Below are 17,744 nucleotides of genomic sequence, written 5' to 3' on the forward strand. Positions count from 1 at the left end.
AAGGCTCTATAAAACCAGATGGTGAATTTTGAAAAAGGTACCTTGTATAATTGCATAATTCTATGAAGAACGAAGGGCAGAAACCCATAGTTTCATACACACTCTAAGGTTTCCTTTTATAACAATGGTCTGCATAAAAAGGATAGGGTGAAGGTAGGTAGAAACCAAGTTTTCTATTTAACAGAAAGCTGGGATCCTGAGAATTTATTTCCTTCTGAACTGGAATGAGAACAAAAGATTTGAAAATTTTCTGTGGTAAAGCATGTGGAAAACAATCCTTATCCAATAAAAGAGTATAATTTTGACAAAACAGTGTTTCAATTTGATTTTGATCTTCTACAGTTTAATTTTTTTTTGGGGGGGGGGGGGGCGCGGGGGCAGAATGTAATATAAGAACTTCTAAAATATTTGTCAGGAAAATTATCTGTGACTGGTTTCAGTCACAAAAGCAAATCTGCTCAGAAGTAAGAAAGTAACTGCAGGAAAATATTTCAGTAAAGCTGTCTTGCAGGACTGGAAATACAGTTCTGGAAAGCTATCAAAATTCTGATGTAAGTGAAGTAGAAACCTCTGGACGAGAATAAGGTCAGTGTTGTAGAAGTTTCCTAATAGAAAACAACTGTCTATTACACAGATTTTGTGTGCACACATGTAACGTGTGTGTTTATACACTTAAAATATTAGGATAAGAATTTGTCATTTGTTAAATTATTTCAGAGAAGGACAGACTGATTAGGGCTTCATTATTTGGGACTACAACAAATTAATGGGAGAAGCCAAAATAATAAGCCTTATACATAGAAACTCGTGGCTGCAATGACTTGTATCCATTTTGTAAAAGGAGAAAATACTATGATTTTTTTTTTTTTTTTTTTGGTAGAAATGGAAAGATGAAGGCACAGGAGGCTCTCTCAGTCATAAACTCATCTCACCTCTCAGAAGAGAGGCTTGGCTTAGTTGCCAGGTCTCAGTAGATATAGTGTTCAGAGAACTAAGATCTTTCTGTAGTAGCACCTTTCCCTGCTGCTCATTTCCTCACGTCTATCCTTGTGCCATTTTGCCACCTCCTCAGATGCACCAACTTAACTGTGTGTGGGCTGTGCTGTAAAGCTGACTGCTGGAATGAGCTGGGTTTAAAAATACCCCCCAAAAAGCATGGGAGTAGGAAGTAATTGTTGTACATGCTAAGGGGTGGAAAACGCTTAAACTGGCATCACCACAGAGGAGTACAGATCACTTAATTACACTCTGAGAAAGAAACATTAAAGAAGTCATGAAAGAAGATGAAGGGAAACACAGCAACAGAACACCTGACAAGCACAAAAACACTGAGAAAAAGGCTGAAGGGGAAATGTTCATATGTGCAAGGGTAATTGGAACTGGGGATAAACACATCTCCCACTCTTTCATTTCCACCCATTCAGTGAAACAGCACTTTTACACTTTTTTACACAATAAGCACTTTGTGAACATGTCATTTTTTTTTTTTCTGTCCTAAGAGGCAAGAAAAACATTACAGCCTGGAAATTATTCAAGAACAGTTTGTTTCCAAAGTTTCTTCCAGCTATTTCCCTAGCAGCTCACCTCTCACCTCATCACAGCCCCCTCAGCAGCAGCCATGGTGGCAGCATAGGGTCCCTCTCTGTAAGCTGCTTCTGGAAGCTTCTAGCAGCATACCACACAACTCTGCTGACTAGGGCCAGCACCCTCCCCACACGAGAAAAGAAAACATCCACACAACTACTGAACCAAGCCCTCCAAGGGACTTTTAAATGAGGCAGCAGCTGTGGGTCATGCAGGTGATCAGAGGCCACCTCAGGTGACTCCACGTACTGGTTCATCACATGGGCCATATTAATCCTGAGTTTTCATCAAAAGCAACCCACTCTTTGACCTTTTTAGGGAAGTGGTTTTGACTGACTAGTGAAAAGGAGACAGTGAGGCATCTACCTTGTTGCAGGTGGAAAGGTGACTTTCCCTATCTCCAAATTCCAACATGACTACTTCAAATACTTCCAGCTCTGAGCCAGGCCAGCTCAAAGCATTTCAGAGCCAGTGGCTCTCTGTAAAGATTTAAACACTCATTTGACAGTATAAAACCCCAACGCAACTCTCCAGTCTAAGTTAAATTAGAATTTAAGATGATTCCACTCAAGTACACAGCAAAGCAGCCAAAAATGTTCAACACGTGGCTCCCCGGCTGTTCTCTTCCTCGTAGCTCCCCCTGGTGGCCCTGGTATCTGCTGGCAGGTACCTGGGCTTCAGTAAACAAACCTCCAGGCACGCAGATAAATCAGACACTAAATGATCGGTGTGCACACACAAAGGGATTTTGGGGATATTTCTCAAGATCTTTTAACAAATACCGCCTTGAGATCATGAATCGCACACCAAATTACTTCACATCAAGTCCTATCATTTTTTTCTGCAAATTGTCAAATAGTTGAAGAGGCTGCTTAAGCATATAAAAAATGTGCTGAAATTGGCTTGGAAGAGGGATTACAGCAGCTGCAGAATCTCTGCTGGACTAAGCAAGTCTTCTAAAAGATGCTTTAATATGCCAAGACCAATACTATAGGTGTAAAACTGAGAACAAATAGGGAACACAAAACCAAATTCTGACAGGTTAGTCTTGAAATGGCATGCTAGTGCTGTCAGAGCTGGTAAGAGCAACCTGAACAGTAGAATTTAATAGCCAAAGGAAGCCAGGACACAGCAGCCAGAGAGATGGAGACTAAGATTTGGTGATGTCATCCAAGAAGGATAGCAGGGAGACACACAACACAGTCAGTTTAGGGAAGTGGACTCCATTTTCCAGCTTTGTCATCAAACAAACCAGAAGGGCAGCAGCTAGAATAGTCTGTACATTGAAGTCTGTCAAGGAAACAGTAATTCAATAAAGCCTTGCCTGTAACACCTCCTGCAGAGGAAAGGAAATGCCTTATTTATTTATTTATTTATTTAATAACTTTCCTGACACAGGCTCTGAAAATAGTGGCACCATATTGTGAGCAATAACAATGGTAAAGTATTCTTGGTTAATAAATGGCAACAGTTCCCTCAAAGTTACTGGCCATGAACTATACACAGATTAACATTATATCTCTCACAGTTTAACAAATATAACTAGGTATAGCTGTGATTTTTTTTTTTATTTTTTATTTTTTCTCCTTTTAAATCAGAAGGCATTAGCTCTTTGGAATTCTTATGATAGAACTACCTCTGGTAAAATTGAGAGGCCCGAACTTCAAAGTAAGTTTTTAGGGCATGAACTAGCACACAGAACCAACACAACACCTCAGATTAAAATGCCTGCTTTGTTGTTTTCCTGCTCTCTCTGAAAATAAACAACAGCCCGCTGTAACCTTGCACATTACCACAGAATAGTGAGCCTGCTTATCAGGTCACACTCTCTAGAATATAGAGAAGTGAGAGAAGTAATGCTCATATCCATAACTTAAACTGAAAGCACAGGGACCAGGACCTGCTTTAAGTGCTAGACGTGTGCCTTTCTTCCTCATAAACTATCTCCTCTCTTCCTATGTGAAGAGGGCAGGGTAGTTTAACAAAGTAAGCATTTCTCACCTAATTGCGATTTCCCTATTGTTGTGATGTTTGAAACTAGAATGTGAACAACCAACTGAGAACATGCCTCCAGTTGTAACTCCTGCCTGAATAAACAAATTCTGACTGCAGTAGTGAAATTTAACGAGGAACAAAGCAGAAGAAAGGCTTTCGCGGGTTATACTACAGTTGAGAACATCCTATTTGCCAGGCATTACATGTGGATTGCTCCTTGATTCAAAAAGAAGAAACATCTTATATATAGGAAGATGCCTAAAGAAGAAAGAGGGGGATGCTTATCGTCCTGGTTTCAGTTAGGACAGAGTTATTTTTCCTCCTAGTAGCTAGTAGGGTGCTATGTTTTGGATTAGGATGAGAAGAGTGCTGATAACATGCTGATGTTTTAATTGTTGCAGAGCAGTGCTTACACTAAGCCAAGGACTTTTCAGCTCCTCGCTCTGTCCTGCCAGCGGACAGGCTGGGGGTGCAGCAAGAGCTGGGAGGGGAGAGACCCAGGACAGCTGACCCCAACTGGCCAAAGGGGTATTCCATACCATCTGACAGCATGCTGAACAATATCTAGGGGTGGCTAGCTGGGGTGGGGGGCCGGCTGCTCAGGGTTGGGCTGGGCATTGGTCAGCGGGTGGTGAGCAATTGCATTGGGCATCACTTGTTTTGTACACACTATTATTATATTATTATTTCCTATTATAATAAACTATATTTGTCTCAACCCGCAGGCTTCACTTTCCCGTTTCTCTCCCCCATCCCAGAGAAGGAGGGGGGAGGGTGAGCAAACGGCTGTGTGGTGTTTAGCTGCCGGCCGGGTTAAACCACAACACTTATGTAAAAGATTTATTGTAAGAGGCAACCTTTCTTTTTAAGATTAATCAAAGGCTATTTGCTATGCAAATAACATCAGTGTAAGACAGCAAGGCAGTAACAAAGCATGCTCATTAACCTTTGGAAAGGAAAACTTGTCAAAACACTTAAAATTTGCATGTAAGGAGACACAAAGACATTATAGAAAAAGGTACCCATTTATTCAAGGTATGACAAGTATATTTACAATATTCATTTGCTCAGAATAAGATCCATCCTTATGATTTTTGAAACAGCAGTTATAAGTTACATTTAAAAGGGGAAAAGTTCCAAACACGTTTCTGTTAGAGATTTTTTTTTTACAAGGTCAAACATTTAAGGCTAAGTAGTTTTGACCGTTGCTGCCACCCACATTTATCTTGACAAAAATGTGGGAAAGTCAATGTTACCTTGAGGGATAAAGACAATGCTAAATTCAACATACACTTTTGTTCCCTCAGATGCTTCTCACAACAATTCACATCTGACAAAAACTGACTTTTTAAAAATAAAAAAATGAATTAAGTAGAGGCAAGATGAGCTGCCTACATATCAACTTCAGAGGGCTAAAAGATCATACACAGCAGTGCCTTCACCTCTGAAAGATAGGAGATTTCTTGTCGGTGAGTGTACTTCAGCTTACCAAGTGATCTGCTTTCAGTCAGAGTTCCAGAGTCATGTGGTACAATCCATCTCTCCCATTGGATTATTTCTCAAAAGACAGGAAGAAAAATCTTCAGGTAGCTGACTTCTAATGTAAATACTGCTTTAAACAGTACTTGATTCCCACAGTAAGGACCACTGCTCTAGCAAAGCAGATACAATGAGTTTGCCAAATAGCTGTAGTGTTTAGATTTCTAGTCATTTAGCACTCAATAGATCTGCAGGAGCAGTTAAAATTGGTTCATCTCTGAGGTAGGAGCCACAAGTCCTATTTACTCCTGTCTGTAAATTGTACACAGACAAATGCTATCAGGCAAATATAGCCGACTTTTCATATTCACATTCATAGAAACATTTTTTTCAGATGTTCTTCATCATAAGCGTAATGGCATTTTTTTTCCCCCCCACTGAATTATTTTGGGCCTGTTTGAGAAGAAAGCAAATTAAGTATGGAAGCTAGAAATAGTAGGCTGCAGGCATTAATGCAGTTGTAGTGAAAAAAACTTAAGCCTTACACAAATAAGCTTTGTAGCAACTTCCAGAATGGTTAGTATGTGAGGATTCTTCTTACAAGTTGTTTTGAAAAAATATTTTAAATGCATAAGAAAAAAACTGTCATTAGACTTTTAAGACTACATAGCTACTTGAAACACTACCACTGCATTTAATTAAGTTTTTAGGATTATACTTAAGGAAAAAAATGTTAACAGAAAACCACAGGACCTTCACAAATACAACTTTTTTTTTTTTTTTAAGGTGAGGACGCTATGAAACTAAATCTACTGGAAGTGCACAAAGTTTAACATTCCAGTAGAAGCACAGATTTGACCCTTGCATTATTAGGGGACATTTATTCCAGGTTAAATAAGAATCTCTAACAGCTAAATTTTTGTTATGATTGAGAAAAGCTTTAAATTATTTGAAGATAAGCCAAGTAACAATTTATAAAACATACTGAGATTGGCACTTATCTTTAGTTGGCCTGTTAGCTCAATTTACTCCCAATTGACTCACATACATAGAATTTTAAGTTTTCCTTTTATTATTGTAAAAAATAAAAGTCAATTTGTAGTTACAGAATAAACAAAGAAACCTTAGCTTCAAACCATTTAAAAACAAATGTTCATATTTTGATAAGATACATTTCACAAGGTTCATGTCAGCACCTTAACCAAATGCTTATTTTGTGAACCAAACATATTCCAAAGTTTTCATGTTAATGAGAAGGGGCTACATTCTCACCCAGATGCAGACATAATATGAGGAGAACAAACTGGAAGGAGTGTAAGTCAATTTCCAGAGTTCCCTGTTGAACTCTACACATTCAGAATCAACATTTAAGACTGAAGTTATTGAAGATTGACCTTTTGCATATTCCAAAAAGGAAGGCAAATACAATCAACTTACATTTGGCTTTGAAACATTAAGATAACAATGTTTTATTTCAGCCACATATTTACAAGAATGCTTACAACAGAACTGTGTAGGGTTTCCTTTTTCTTGTCACAATACACTTAAAGATGAATAGTCATCTTAACTTTCACGCAAAAGATGCATCTCTTGTTACACAAGAAGTTTCGTTTTGTTTTTTTTCTTTTGCACACTCTGAGGGTAGCAAGCAGAAGGTTGGATAAGTTGGGATCACCCTTAAAAATGGAGGCCTGTTTGCTCTACTGCACCTTGACAATAAGGAATGTAAAGTACAGGCACCTTTAAATCCAAAGGAGTTCATTGCCTCTAGCATGTTTTCCAAAATCAACGAAAATAGTCTTGAACAGTTGTAACATGTTATTCCATGACTTCCACCTCTTTAGTTTACTTCCTGAACTCTGGAGTTACTTTTCCTAGAAGCATACTTGCTGAGCTTCTTTTCTAATGTATATTGTTGACTATACATTTTAAATTAAACTGTTACATAAAGAATGTTACAAGCTTTTCCTTTGTACACAACTTACTCTTTGTGCTGAGTATTCTTCAAAAGGATTTTATAAATAATACAGTAAGTTTAGAATCAGTCTTCTGCTGTCTTGTCATTATACCATGTTGTTGCTTTCTCCAATTTTATCTACAAGCTGCAGAAAAGGGGAAAAGTAGAAAAGTTTTAGGCTGCATTACATTTATGTACAGCGTAATTACTCTCAAACATAACTCGCTATTTGCACAGTTAATATGCAACTGAAAATGAGTCAAATAGTACTCACCAAGATTTCATGATTTAAGTTTGTGAAAATTAAAAGTCTTACATTGCAACTGTGTTTCTGCATGACATGTTTTCTCATATAGACATTAACAGTGCAACATGAAGATGCAACAGAATGAAAAAGGAAATAAGAATGCAGATACCGCTGCTAGCTTAATGATCAAAACAAAACAATACTGTATCAGCCACACATGCATTAGTAGACCAAGTAAGATATTTCAACTGACCATTACTGTGGATTCTCTTCTGAGCCTACGTAGGCTTTGAATAAAACATTAACAATTATCTTTTTATAACAAGATTTAACCCCATTATGATCAAATTAAATGAATAGACAAGATCAATTGACAAGTGAAGCATTCAATTGATCATGAATGAGCCAGAACTTGGCCTAAACTGTAGGATTGGAACAGATCATCTTGAACACTAATTTTAAAAAAACAGACTATATACATCTGAGTTATACCCCCTATTAATTTTTATGTAGTAGCTATTAAAACTGTAGCTTTGAAAACTAGGGTTAAAAACATTTATGGCAAAATACATACAGAAATTAGCACAGTAAAAGTAGTTGACCAAAACAGTCTACCTAGGTTAGCATCCTTCTGGCACCTGTTAATTGTCTTCAAAGCCCTGACTACTTGTATCACGAAAATGTAAAACTGCATTTGAAAAATTACAAAGCTTAGTAAATAGCAAGAATTCATCTGGTACAAGGGGCCTGAATAAATATTGTACTTGATGAACAAGTATGGATCATTTTCTGGATTCACCATACAAGGTGCATGTTAACAGTGAACAATCCTCTATGCTTTCACAGGCCGCTTTTCACACATATATCCAAATACTGCACAAAGGAGAACAGTGCCCTTCCCATTTGACAGACAGGAGATGAGGCACAGAACAGTGGCACATTTTGCCTCTTTGTGGTCACTTCAGGCCAACAGTGAGACAGGAATCAAAACCCTGGCACTGAATTCAGCACTCTTTCTACTTCATAATGCTTAAGCAGTGGCAACTTCCACAAAGGTGTCTTTTTTTTCCTTTTACATTTAAAATCCTCTCACTGGGAATCTCACTTGCATACGTATGGTGCAAGACCTATACAGGAATACAACTTTGGAGCAGTGAATGTCAGTGTATCTACTTTAATTCCAATGCATTCCTACTATTGCAATAACAATGGAATAACAATAATTACAAAAAACAGTAAAAGCTTCAAATTTTACATTGAATACTAAACACTTACCGAGCTTATACCAGGTAAATTCAAGAGAGAACCAAGGACTGGAACTCTTCTAATAAAGCCAACTACCACAGGAAAGAACCCCCTTTAGGTAAGATATCAGAAGATTATTATTAGTTTTTATAATTAGACAGTTCCAGTGTTGCTGTGAAATGAAGAAATAGAAGTTAACTTTAAAACCAAGATTAAAGTCCTGTAGCTTCTTCACTGAAATTTATTTTACCAAATAAATGAACACATACAGCAGAGAAAGGAAAAAAAACACGAAAAGCTTTAAATGGACATAAACATTTTCTTCATAACTCTTGAGTCAGCTCTTCAAAAAAAAGTAACTAAGAAGTGAATATCCAACTTAATCAACAGAACTGATGCTCCCAACTAATAACATTCTTGCAATACCCTATGTAAAAGCACTTCAAGTTAACTCCAATTCCCTTTGAAACTATATATAGCAATCTTCATATTAACTAAAGAAAATTAAGCGTGACACAGTTGAACATTTACTGCTTTGACAAATTAATGTAAAGTCAGAAATTTGAATAATGACACAGGGGTTGCTGCCTTGGATAGCTGCCATGACCTAACATCCACTTTGTATCTGCAGCAGTAAAAAGAAATTTCTATGGCAGTATCTCAGCTGTTTGCAGTCAACTGTTGCAATTCAGCTGCTGTTCGCATTCTGAGTTGAGCTATACATTCTCTGCATAGAATAAGGATTAACACATAATGAAACCTCAGTCACATCAGAACAGTGATATTTCACTATTCACCATTCTCTTACTGGTAAGAACTTTTTGCTGGGCATATCTTAAATACCAGCAACGTGTCCTTGTAATTTTCTTATTATTTAAAAAAAATAAGACCAGATCATTTCACTTATCCAGTAAATCATGATACGCAGGGCACACAAACCACTTATAAGACACTAAAACAGTTGGTACAGCCAAGAATAAGAAACAGTCATTATGGGTAGGATAGTATTTTTAGCCATAACTTTGAATGTCTGTAATCTGAGCAAGGCTCCAAAAGCAGTTTAGAGTATAACAAGAAACTGTACTGTAATAGCTTTCTCCAGTGAATGAGATTTAAGCGCATGAAGGTATGGCAAAGGATTAAACCTCTGATAGGAAACTTGCGGCACAAGGGAAAGACATTCCAGATTTAAATCAGAGTACAAGAGCAGTCATGGTGCTCTCACTTCAGTGAGATGATACATGCTAAATAGATGAAATCATTGCAATCACATCACCTCTTTCGTATTTTTGGTCACCAGTACCTAACCTTTGTTTTGTGGACAACAGGGGCTCTCCTATTACTTCTACAGGGTATATGAAAGATGATTGTGTAAAAGTAGTCCAGCTATGCAAGATGACAACTTACTTGCAAAAATTCTTCAGTGACCAGAACACCTAGTGGAACTGTTTTTAGAGGTCTACAAATTACAAGACTGAAAGGATAATATAGTACCTCACAAATACACCTTAGCTGAAGTAGTTAGTAGAACAGCTAAATTGCTCCTGAAATATATAAAGGCTTTTCATATAAAAATCCTAGCGAGCCTTGTAACTGAAGTCATTAGGACATGCAGAAATTCCCACCCTCACAACAGGCTGACATAAACTCAGAACTGCAATGCTGATCTTCTATTCCTTGGGCCTAAGGGAATTATGTACTTCAGAGACCAGTGATAACCATGAAGATTTCCAGGTATGCAAACAAGCTGGGTGGTCCTGAGGAATTGTATAAAATGGTGCATGAGGAAAGGAAACATTTTTTTCTTCTTCAGAAAAAGTTGCCAAAAAGGTGACTGCGGTTGAAATTAACAAGTCAAGCAAAACACACACCTTTATGTGAAGTAGTAGCTAGCTAACACTGTAGCAAGAGATTAAGATTCTGATAACTATTTGATAACTATTAAGCACTAGAAAGGACTATCTAGGTACAGTTAAAAAAGGTGAGCAGCATTCACCTGGAATTATTTATCCATTGTTGATACTCTTCTGGGTAAGAGTAGTCCTACTGACCTAAAGAAAACTACTGACCTTCTTTAATCCCTTCAATGTTATTTTATCCTGATAGCCCCTAGCTAGCACAAACAGATAATCCATGAATAATATTTGCTTAGACATAGCAATTTATAGTTTTGTTTGGAAAGATACTCTCCTCCATTTGGTACTGGCTGATTAAACCCAAGTGACATGTGCAAGTGACAACGTATTCAGTGAAATAGTGATTTTCAAAACATTTGCAGTGATCTTGAGTTCAGAATAATGCAGTGTAAAACAATAAGAAGCATGTGTTAAAACTGCAAGACAAATTTTCAGAAATCTGTACATTCAATAGGAAACAAGGTAAATACTCGAGATATCTAAAGAGTTAGATTAACATATTTTACTAAGTGGAAGAAAAGAGTAGCATGAAAGCAACGTTTTGATTTCAGGTACGAGAGACTGCATTATTTAGCCAGCAGCTGAACACTTAAAAAAAATCAGTGGGCTCTGAATTAGATTAATAATTATTAACAGAACAGTCTTCTGAATAGAAGTCCAAGAACCAATAAAAGCCTCCCTTCTTACTTATTAGCACAGTTTCTACTTTGTTTTCCAGAGTATGGAGCTTCAACCATGGAAAGGTAAATAAAAATATATACACGTTGTGAGGGATTCACCCTTACAGTTACATTTATAAGAAGTGCAATGACACGTTGTGCCAGATGCACTGTATTTCTTGTAACATGTATAAAGATGTAACACATATAAAGATTGCTGCTCAAGAACATTCATAATTACTTAACGCATTTTGGACAACAGTAACCAAAACCAGCACCTAATACATTCTAACTATCCTAGGGCACAAGCGTGATGAAACATTACACACACCATCTTTACATGGGGCTACCACAGTAATTAAATAGCAAGGTTACAAAACCAGGACGTCTGTAACCAAGCATTTTGCTTTAAAGAGCAAATTCTCCACAAAAAAACAAAACAAAAACACCCGAGGTATTTAAGTTGCCTATTAGAATAAAATACTTAAACTTAGTACTGCTAACAATTTGGGCTCCCAAATAGTTTGAAACTGTACAATTATTTGATTAGATATAAGCAACATTATCAAAATCATTTTGGTATCTGCCTCACAAACATTAGTAGATTTGAGTCCTGAATATCACTAACTTTTCACCTCTTGCAAGTGTAAACCAACAACTTCAAATGACAATCCTTCAAATGTTAACATTCAAATAATGTTATTTTGCCACTTGCAATACAGCACCACTAAACATAAATTTATTTTTTCACGTACCAATACAGAAAGCAATTTGGAAAGAAGTCTTACCTGAATAATAGGAAGAACCCATAAATTTCTAGGATCATTCCTATCAAAGGCCAACCAATGAGAACTATGAGCACACCACCCAGGAAAAAGCCCGTTGCTTTCATTTTGTGTTTTTGGAAGAAGAATCTAAATGTTCTTTCTAAACCGATAACAAAAGCCAAGCCAGCGACAAATAAAACCTAGAAGATAAAAAACAACCAAATAAAGAAAACAGCCAATTATATTCCTAAGTTTAGAATGCATATTTGTTCTAAAACATGAGATTGCATTTTTGTACAACTTAAATACCAAGATTGATAATGAGAGAGAATTTGGCAGTATTTTCTTTTGTAAACTCCACCTTAAAGCACTGTACCTGGCATTCTAAATTTTTCATCTATCTGCTTAAAAAAAACATTAAGAAGGGTACCTTTGTGGTCTCTGACAAACACAGTCACGTCAGAATACCTGGTGACAACAGTTGTCTTTCCTGTAACATAAGTACCCTCGTTATCCACAATTGGTGCTGAAGCTGTTTTAGGAATCTTAGCTGTCAACAATACTGGGAACAGACATACCACAAAAGCACCTCTGTTCTGCAGCATGGCCATCTTCAAGAGCTCATGCTGATCAGTGGAAAGGCAAAACAGGAAAAAAGCTGTAGGGCATTATCAGTTACCTTCCTTAGCTTTAACTGTGTAACAATACAAGCTGAACACTACCATGCTAGTCCAGACTATTTAAAGCCACTTTAAAAGTCTTTCAGCAACAGGGAAGTTACTTTATCCTGTAAGCATACACCTGGCCAACATTTTTGCTGAAAAGGGACAGTATCTCAGATTTTACTCAAGATTAAGATAAACCTGAACTTCATGTGTTATTTATTTAAATTAATTTTCTCTTCTTTTTTTTTTTTTTTTTTTTTTTAAAAAAAAAGACTCTAAGGATACACTACCTTTCCATTGTCTTTGGCTACCATTGAGCCTTTCATTGTCTCTTCCTACCTATTCATCATTTTCCCGAAACTTGATCTCATATTTCCACCTTCCATTAAGGAGAGAAAAATGTGTCATTTTATTTCTTACTCTTTCGCCATGCACCCAAATTCAAGTGTATGCTTTTGAATTTTCCTCCAGGAAATCTGAGTGTTTGATGCTGCTGCCACAGAAAGAAACTGATCAGTTTTGACCACAAACTTTTAGATATCAGCAAAAGAGGATGCAACTCTCTTTCAGGCTGTGTGCTTAGGCTGGCTGGCAAAGCTAGGAACAGTAGAGACACAGCGATATCTGATTTAAGAAACACCACATTGTTTTTCCTTTGTTTCGCATTGGGAATTTTATGCATCAGCACTAGGATTTTTTTAAAAATCCTGCTTAAGCAAGAACTTCAATTTGGTAAAGACTAAAGATATTACAGCTCTCTACTACAGCTCACTACTATGAAAGGCAATTGGCTCTTCTAAGCCCGGACCAAGAATTCATGCTTCTCTCTTCCCTGATAAAGCACAGCAAAACAACATTTAACAGAACAAATTAGTATTGTTATCCAAATGGATACTTAGCTTTGACAGTTACAAGATCACAAAAAAAGAAACGTGTTAGTAATGACAGCCAACCTAAAAATCTTAGTTGCATCAGCATAACAACTGTAAAACAAGCTGCTGCTTGTCTGAACAACACACCAAAGGCCTGACCTGGAGGTATGATGTTTAGATTGATAGGAGCTGCTCTAACTTTAATCAGGAAAAATGATTCACTCAAATCATGAGCCTAACTCCTCCTTTACACCAAGTTACCACAGTATTTTTGTGACCCAGTTTCAATTTGATAATATATTAAACTAAAAAGAGAACAATGTATCATATACTTAATTCTGAGCAGTGCAGAAAGACTGAAGAGTACACTTACATTTCCAATAGCCAGAAGGGCTTTGTCAAAGAAGAGTATCATTCCAAAGAAAAGGAAAAACACTCCAAAGCCTGTTAAACCCATTCCAATCTCTGCAAAAAGAAACAAAATCAAGTATGTAACAAAACATGGCACCAGAAGAACTCATGCATAAAAATTGTGAGAAACCTGCAACATCTAATAAAGACATTTTAAATTCAGAGACCATCTCACTGACTATTTCATGACTACTTAAACTTTCCTGAGCATACAAATGAAGCACCCTTGTATATGTTATTACAATAACAGCTAGAGAAAGACTAGCTGGAAGCTACTAGTGGAAAGACTAGACTAGTAGACTAGTCTACTAGTAGACTTTCTACTAGACTAGTAGAAAGACTAGTGGAAGCTGCTTATCATAAAAAGGATATATTTGAAATTATATACTGAAACCAAGTGCAACAAAAGCATGTATGCATATACACATATGGCAAAGATCCCTTTTGATTTACTGCTAGCATAGAGAAAAGGATTTTGTGAATAAATGAAGCCTTGTTTTCCATTTTCAACTCTTAAAAAAACAAACAAACATTTTGTTTGTTGCAGTAACACAAGTATCCTGTCCTTCCCATCCTCCTGAGGCCTCACGTTCCACCTCACATGGCACTTCCACCCAACTTCTGGATTAAACACCATTCCAGATGAATGCTGTAGGCTCCTTCCAAATTACATGTGCTGACTGCTGTTGAATATTAGCTTGGGTTCCCTGCCAGTTGTCACAAAAATTTGCAGATACTCTGAGTTCTGCCTGTCTGAAAAGGTTGGTCAAGAAACACTGGGTAGGCAAGAGTAGGACAGAAGCTTTGCTTGTCTGGGAAACCAGGCTAGAAGTGTCAAGCTATGATTAGAAATATCATTTGGCAATAGCCTCCAAGGCATTTTGAAGAACATACATACAAATACATCCTACTATTAAAAGCAAACTTTTAAGGCCTTCCTCTGACTCTCACATAGACTGAATGAATAGGAACAGCAGCAACTTGGCTGCAAAAGCCTTTGCATTTATCCATGCGCTCACTGTTACATTACCACTGTCCTTATGACTAGAGAATTTAGAAACCTACAGGATACACAAGCATAGCTTTGCCAGCGTTGTTATAGATAGGCTTGCAATCCAGAATACATTGGAGACCCCAGTACTTTTGTATGGTCTAGCATGAAAAACAAACAACCCAAAACCTTCACTACTACCATTAGCCAAATTAAAGCCAGAACAGTTATCTGTAGGTATTTTGTTTGCCCTTTTGACTGCAATGTTGAGTTACTTGATTTATTGTTGCTTGAAGGGCTTAACAGAAAAGTAGTATCATACTGCTTATTTCAGACTTGTATATAACAAAAAACTTTATTTGTAGCAAATAAATTCAGAACAGCTCACAGTAAAGAAAAATTTGAATTCCCCAACTTCCTTAAGGGCTTCTCTTTCAGCAAGACTACAGACCACACAGTGTAAAATCTGTAATTGTACAGTATTGTCCACCACACTAAACCTATGAACATTTTAACCAGTCAGGATTAAAACTACTACATAACCCATTACAATTAAGCATACATTTACAATGTTTATGATGAAACATAGATGAATTACAAATTGTATTTTCAATGAAACTGCTGACTGAAACTAATACTATTGCAGTCTGCCCTTTTCTCTAGTGCTCTTTACTTCAGAAGAAGCAGAAACAATCTGGGAGGAAAATACTTGGAGGCAGGGCTCTAAAAGAGTTACCAGCTGCCAGTAAGACAGATTTGCAGCCCTTAGAAGTGAGTATTCATTCCTCCTTCAGAATGAACATGAAGTAGGGATCTAGGAAGAAGCAGAGGGTGTCTCCCAACAGCTGCTGCACTTAACTACTCTACACTCTCCTGTATTCACCTGAAACACATTTGTAATCACTACTACAACAGATTCAAATTCTCTTTAGAAGCCAACCATATCCTCTGGTTAGCAGAGGAAAAAAAAGAAAGGAAAAGAGCCCACCATTATCATGCCAAAAATTACTGCTGAAAGCAGGTGATATATTGGCAGAGGGAAATGCTTCTGGACTCATCTCAAATAGATGTTACTGATCAGATTCACATTAGAACTCAGATCACCCCTCCCCCCCCCACCCCCCCAAGAATATCAAGTTAAGTATGACTAGCATTGCCATTGTGTACATCATCTTTGCAAACAATAAAGAATGAAGTTTTATAGAGGGTGTGAGCTGGTTTTGAATGCCTTCTCCCTCCCACACCAGAATACTACTATATTACTCAAATACAACTTCAGTGACTAGAATGCAGAAATACACACTAACCATGTGATGTTCTGATTTTTTTTTTTTAAAAAAACAACTGATTTCCTGAGAGGTGGGAGCAATGCTTTCTCAATGTTTCTGTGAAAATCCCATGAGCTGTGAGAGAGTATTGCAGCACTACATCAAAATCACTTTGCAAATACTAAAACTTAAGATAAACTGGTTGTGAAAGTTCAGGGAAGACAACAGCACGTTCTCTATCTTTGGTATGAAAACAAGAATGGAATCATGCACTGCAGTCCTTCAGAAGCTTCAGATTTGGATTTTCAAATGTCAGTTAATGCAGTGCCCCTCCCCAGGTACTTATCACACTACTCCACTAATGACTCTACAGCTAACTATATTTTTCCAAGCAGGAGTGAGTTTCAAAATATCCAAGGATCTCTCTAGAACTTCAGAGAAATAATTAAATTAAAAAACCCCAAACTATACAGTATTTTACCTACTACTCTTGGCTCTGAAAGTTAAAGGCAATAGAGTCAGCACAAGTAGTTAGGTGAAGGTCCCAAACAAGAATCTAAGAAAAGTAAAGGCAGAGAACAGATCTCTTCATCCTGAAGAGATTTTTTGTTTCCTCTAATGAACAGTCTGGACATGATGATAGATGAAAGAACAAAAACAAAGCCCACAATGATTTAATGGGTCATAAAACTGATATTAACACTAAAGAGCTACTACCTATTCAGTAACAAAGCATAAAAACATAATGAAATCATCTCAATAAATCCTTCACCTGGAATCTTGCTAGCCTGCTTTACTGCCTGCCTTCATCCTTTGCCTTAGCTGGCTTTCCTGTACCTTTACTCAGTATCCAGCTATCAAAATAAACACAGATATAAGCTTTATTTTTTTACAGCTTTTACACATCCTCCTGCAAGTGACACTACACTAGTTATTGCACGGCCTTATTTCCTTTCACAGTAGCCACACTAAAAAAGGACCACGTGCGTGACATTAGCTTAAATCAGAGGCCTAACATTCTCCTTTACCTGGCAGTTAATGTGCCTGTGGACCCACTTTGATTTCTTTGTGTTTTCCCTTTCAGCATCTGTAACCCCTAGTGAAGACAAGGCCACGCTCCCATACAAGTTTTTCTTTATTAGCTTTAGATTATGCGTCTGGCCCTCTCCTTACAACCCCTTCAATGCCAACTATGAACTTCTGCTTCAGCAGGAGCAAGCTGTATGAGGCACCGAGCAGCCACTGAGGGGGACCCACAGAAAACCTCTGACGCCCACCCAAGAGGGGCATTAGAAAGGGGCGACCTGCCAGCTGCTGCTCGTTCAGCACTGAACTGCCATTCATTCTGCTCTATTCTAAACACTCTCGGAGCCCCACAAGCAGGCTCTCAGAATCCAGCGCGGCACCACAAGGCGGGGGGGCACCAGCACCGGGCCGGCACCGCACCGCTCCGCTCCCCCGGCCTGCCCAGCCCTAGCTGCGGCGCCCCCGCGCCAGGCCCCCCTCAGCGCCCCCCGGGCCGGGCGCGGCGCTCACTCTGCGTGTCCGACAACGAGATCATGGCGGCGGGAGAAGCTAAACGGCGGCGAGAGAAGCAAACGGCGGCGGGAGTGCGGCAGCGGCCACGTCCTCCGGAAACACGCAGCCCCTGCGCCTCGCCGCCGGCTGAAAGGAGGCTGGCAGCGGAA

At 38.1% G+C, this 17,744-nt stretch overlaps 1 protein-coding gene across 2 annotated transcripts; it reads right to left on the reverse strand.

Moving 5' to 3' along the window:
* Positions 1–4,585: 4,585 nt before the first annotated feature.
* On the reverse strand, positions 4,586–17,743 carry GOLT1B (golgi transport 1B). 2 transcript variants are annotated; one of them, XM_035311766.1, is made up of 6 exons: positions 17,593–17,743; positions 13,760–13,851; positions 11,871–12,049; positions 8,538–8,619; positions 7,516–7,549; positions 4,586–7,160 (listed from the first exon to the last, which is right to left on the reverse strand). In XM_035311766.1, exons 1-5 carry the CDS (start codon positions 17,615–17,617, stop codon positions 7,541–7,543), a joined length of 387 nt encoding a protein of 128 aa, XP_035167657.1. In that variant the 5' UTR covers positions 17,618–17,743; the 3' UTR covers positions 4,586–7,160; positions 7,516–7,540. The 2 variants fall into 2 exon arrangements, with proteins under 2 accessions (XP_035167657.1, XP_035167646.1); XM_035311755.1 differs by lacking the exon at positions 7,516–7,549 and having other exon boundaries at positions 17,593–17,742.
* Position 17,744: the final 1 nt, after the last annotated feature.

This window comes from Oxyura jamaicensis, chromosome 1 (genome assembly GCF_011077185.1).
Source record: "Oxyura jamaicensis isolate SHBP4307 breed ruddy duck chromosome 1, BPBGC_Ojam_1.0, whole genome shotgun sequence".
In the NCBI taxonomy this organism is placed as follows: Eukaryota; Metazoa; Chordata; class Aves; order Anseriformes; family Anatidae; genus Oxyura; species Oxyura jamaicensis.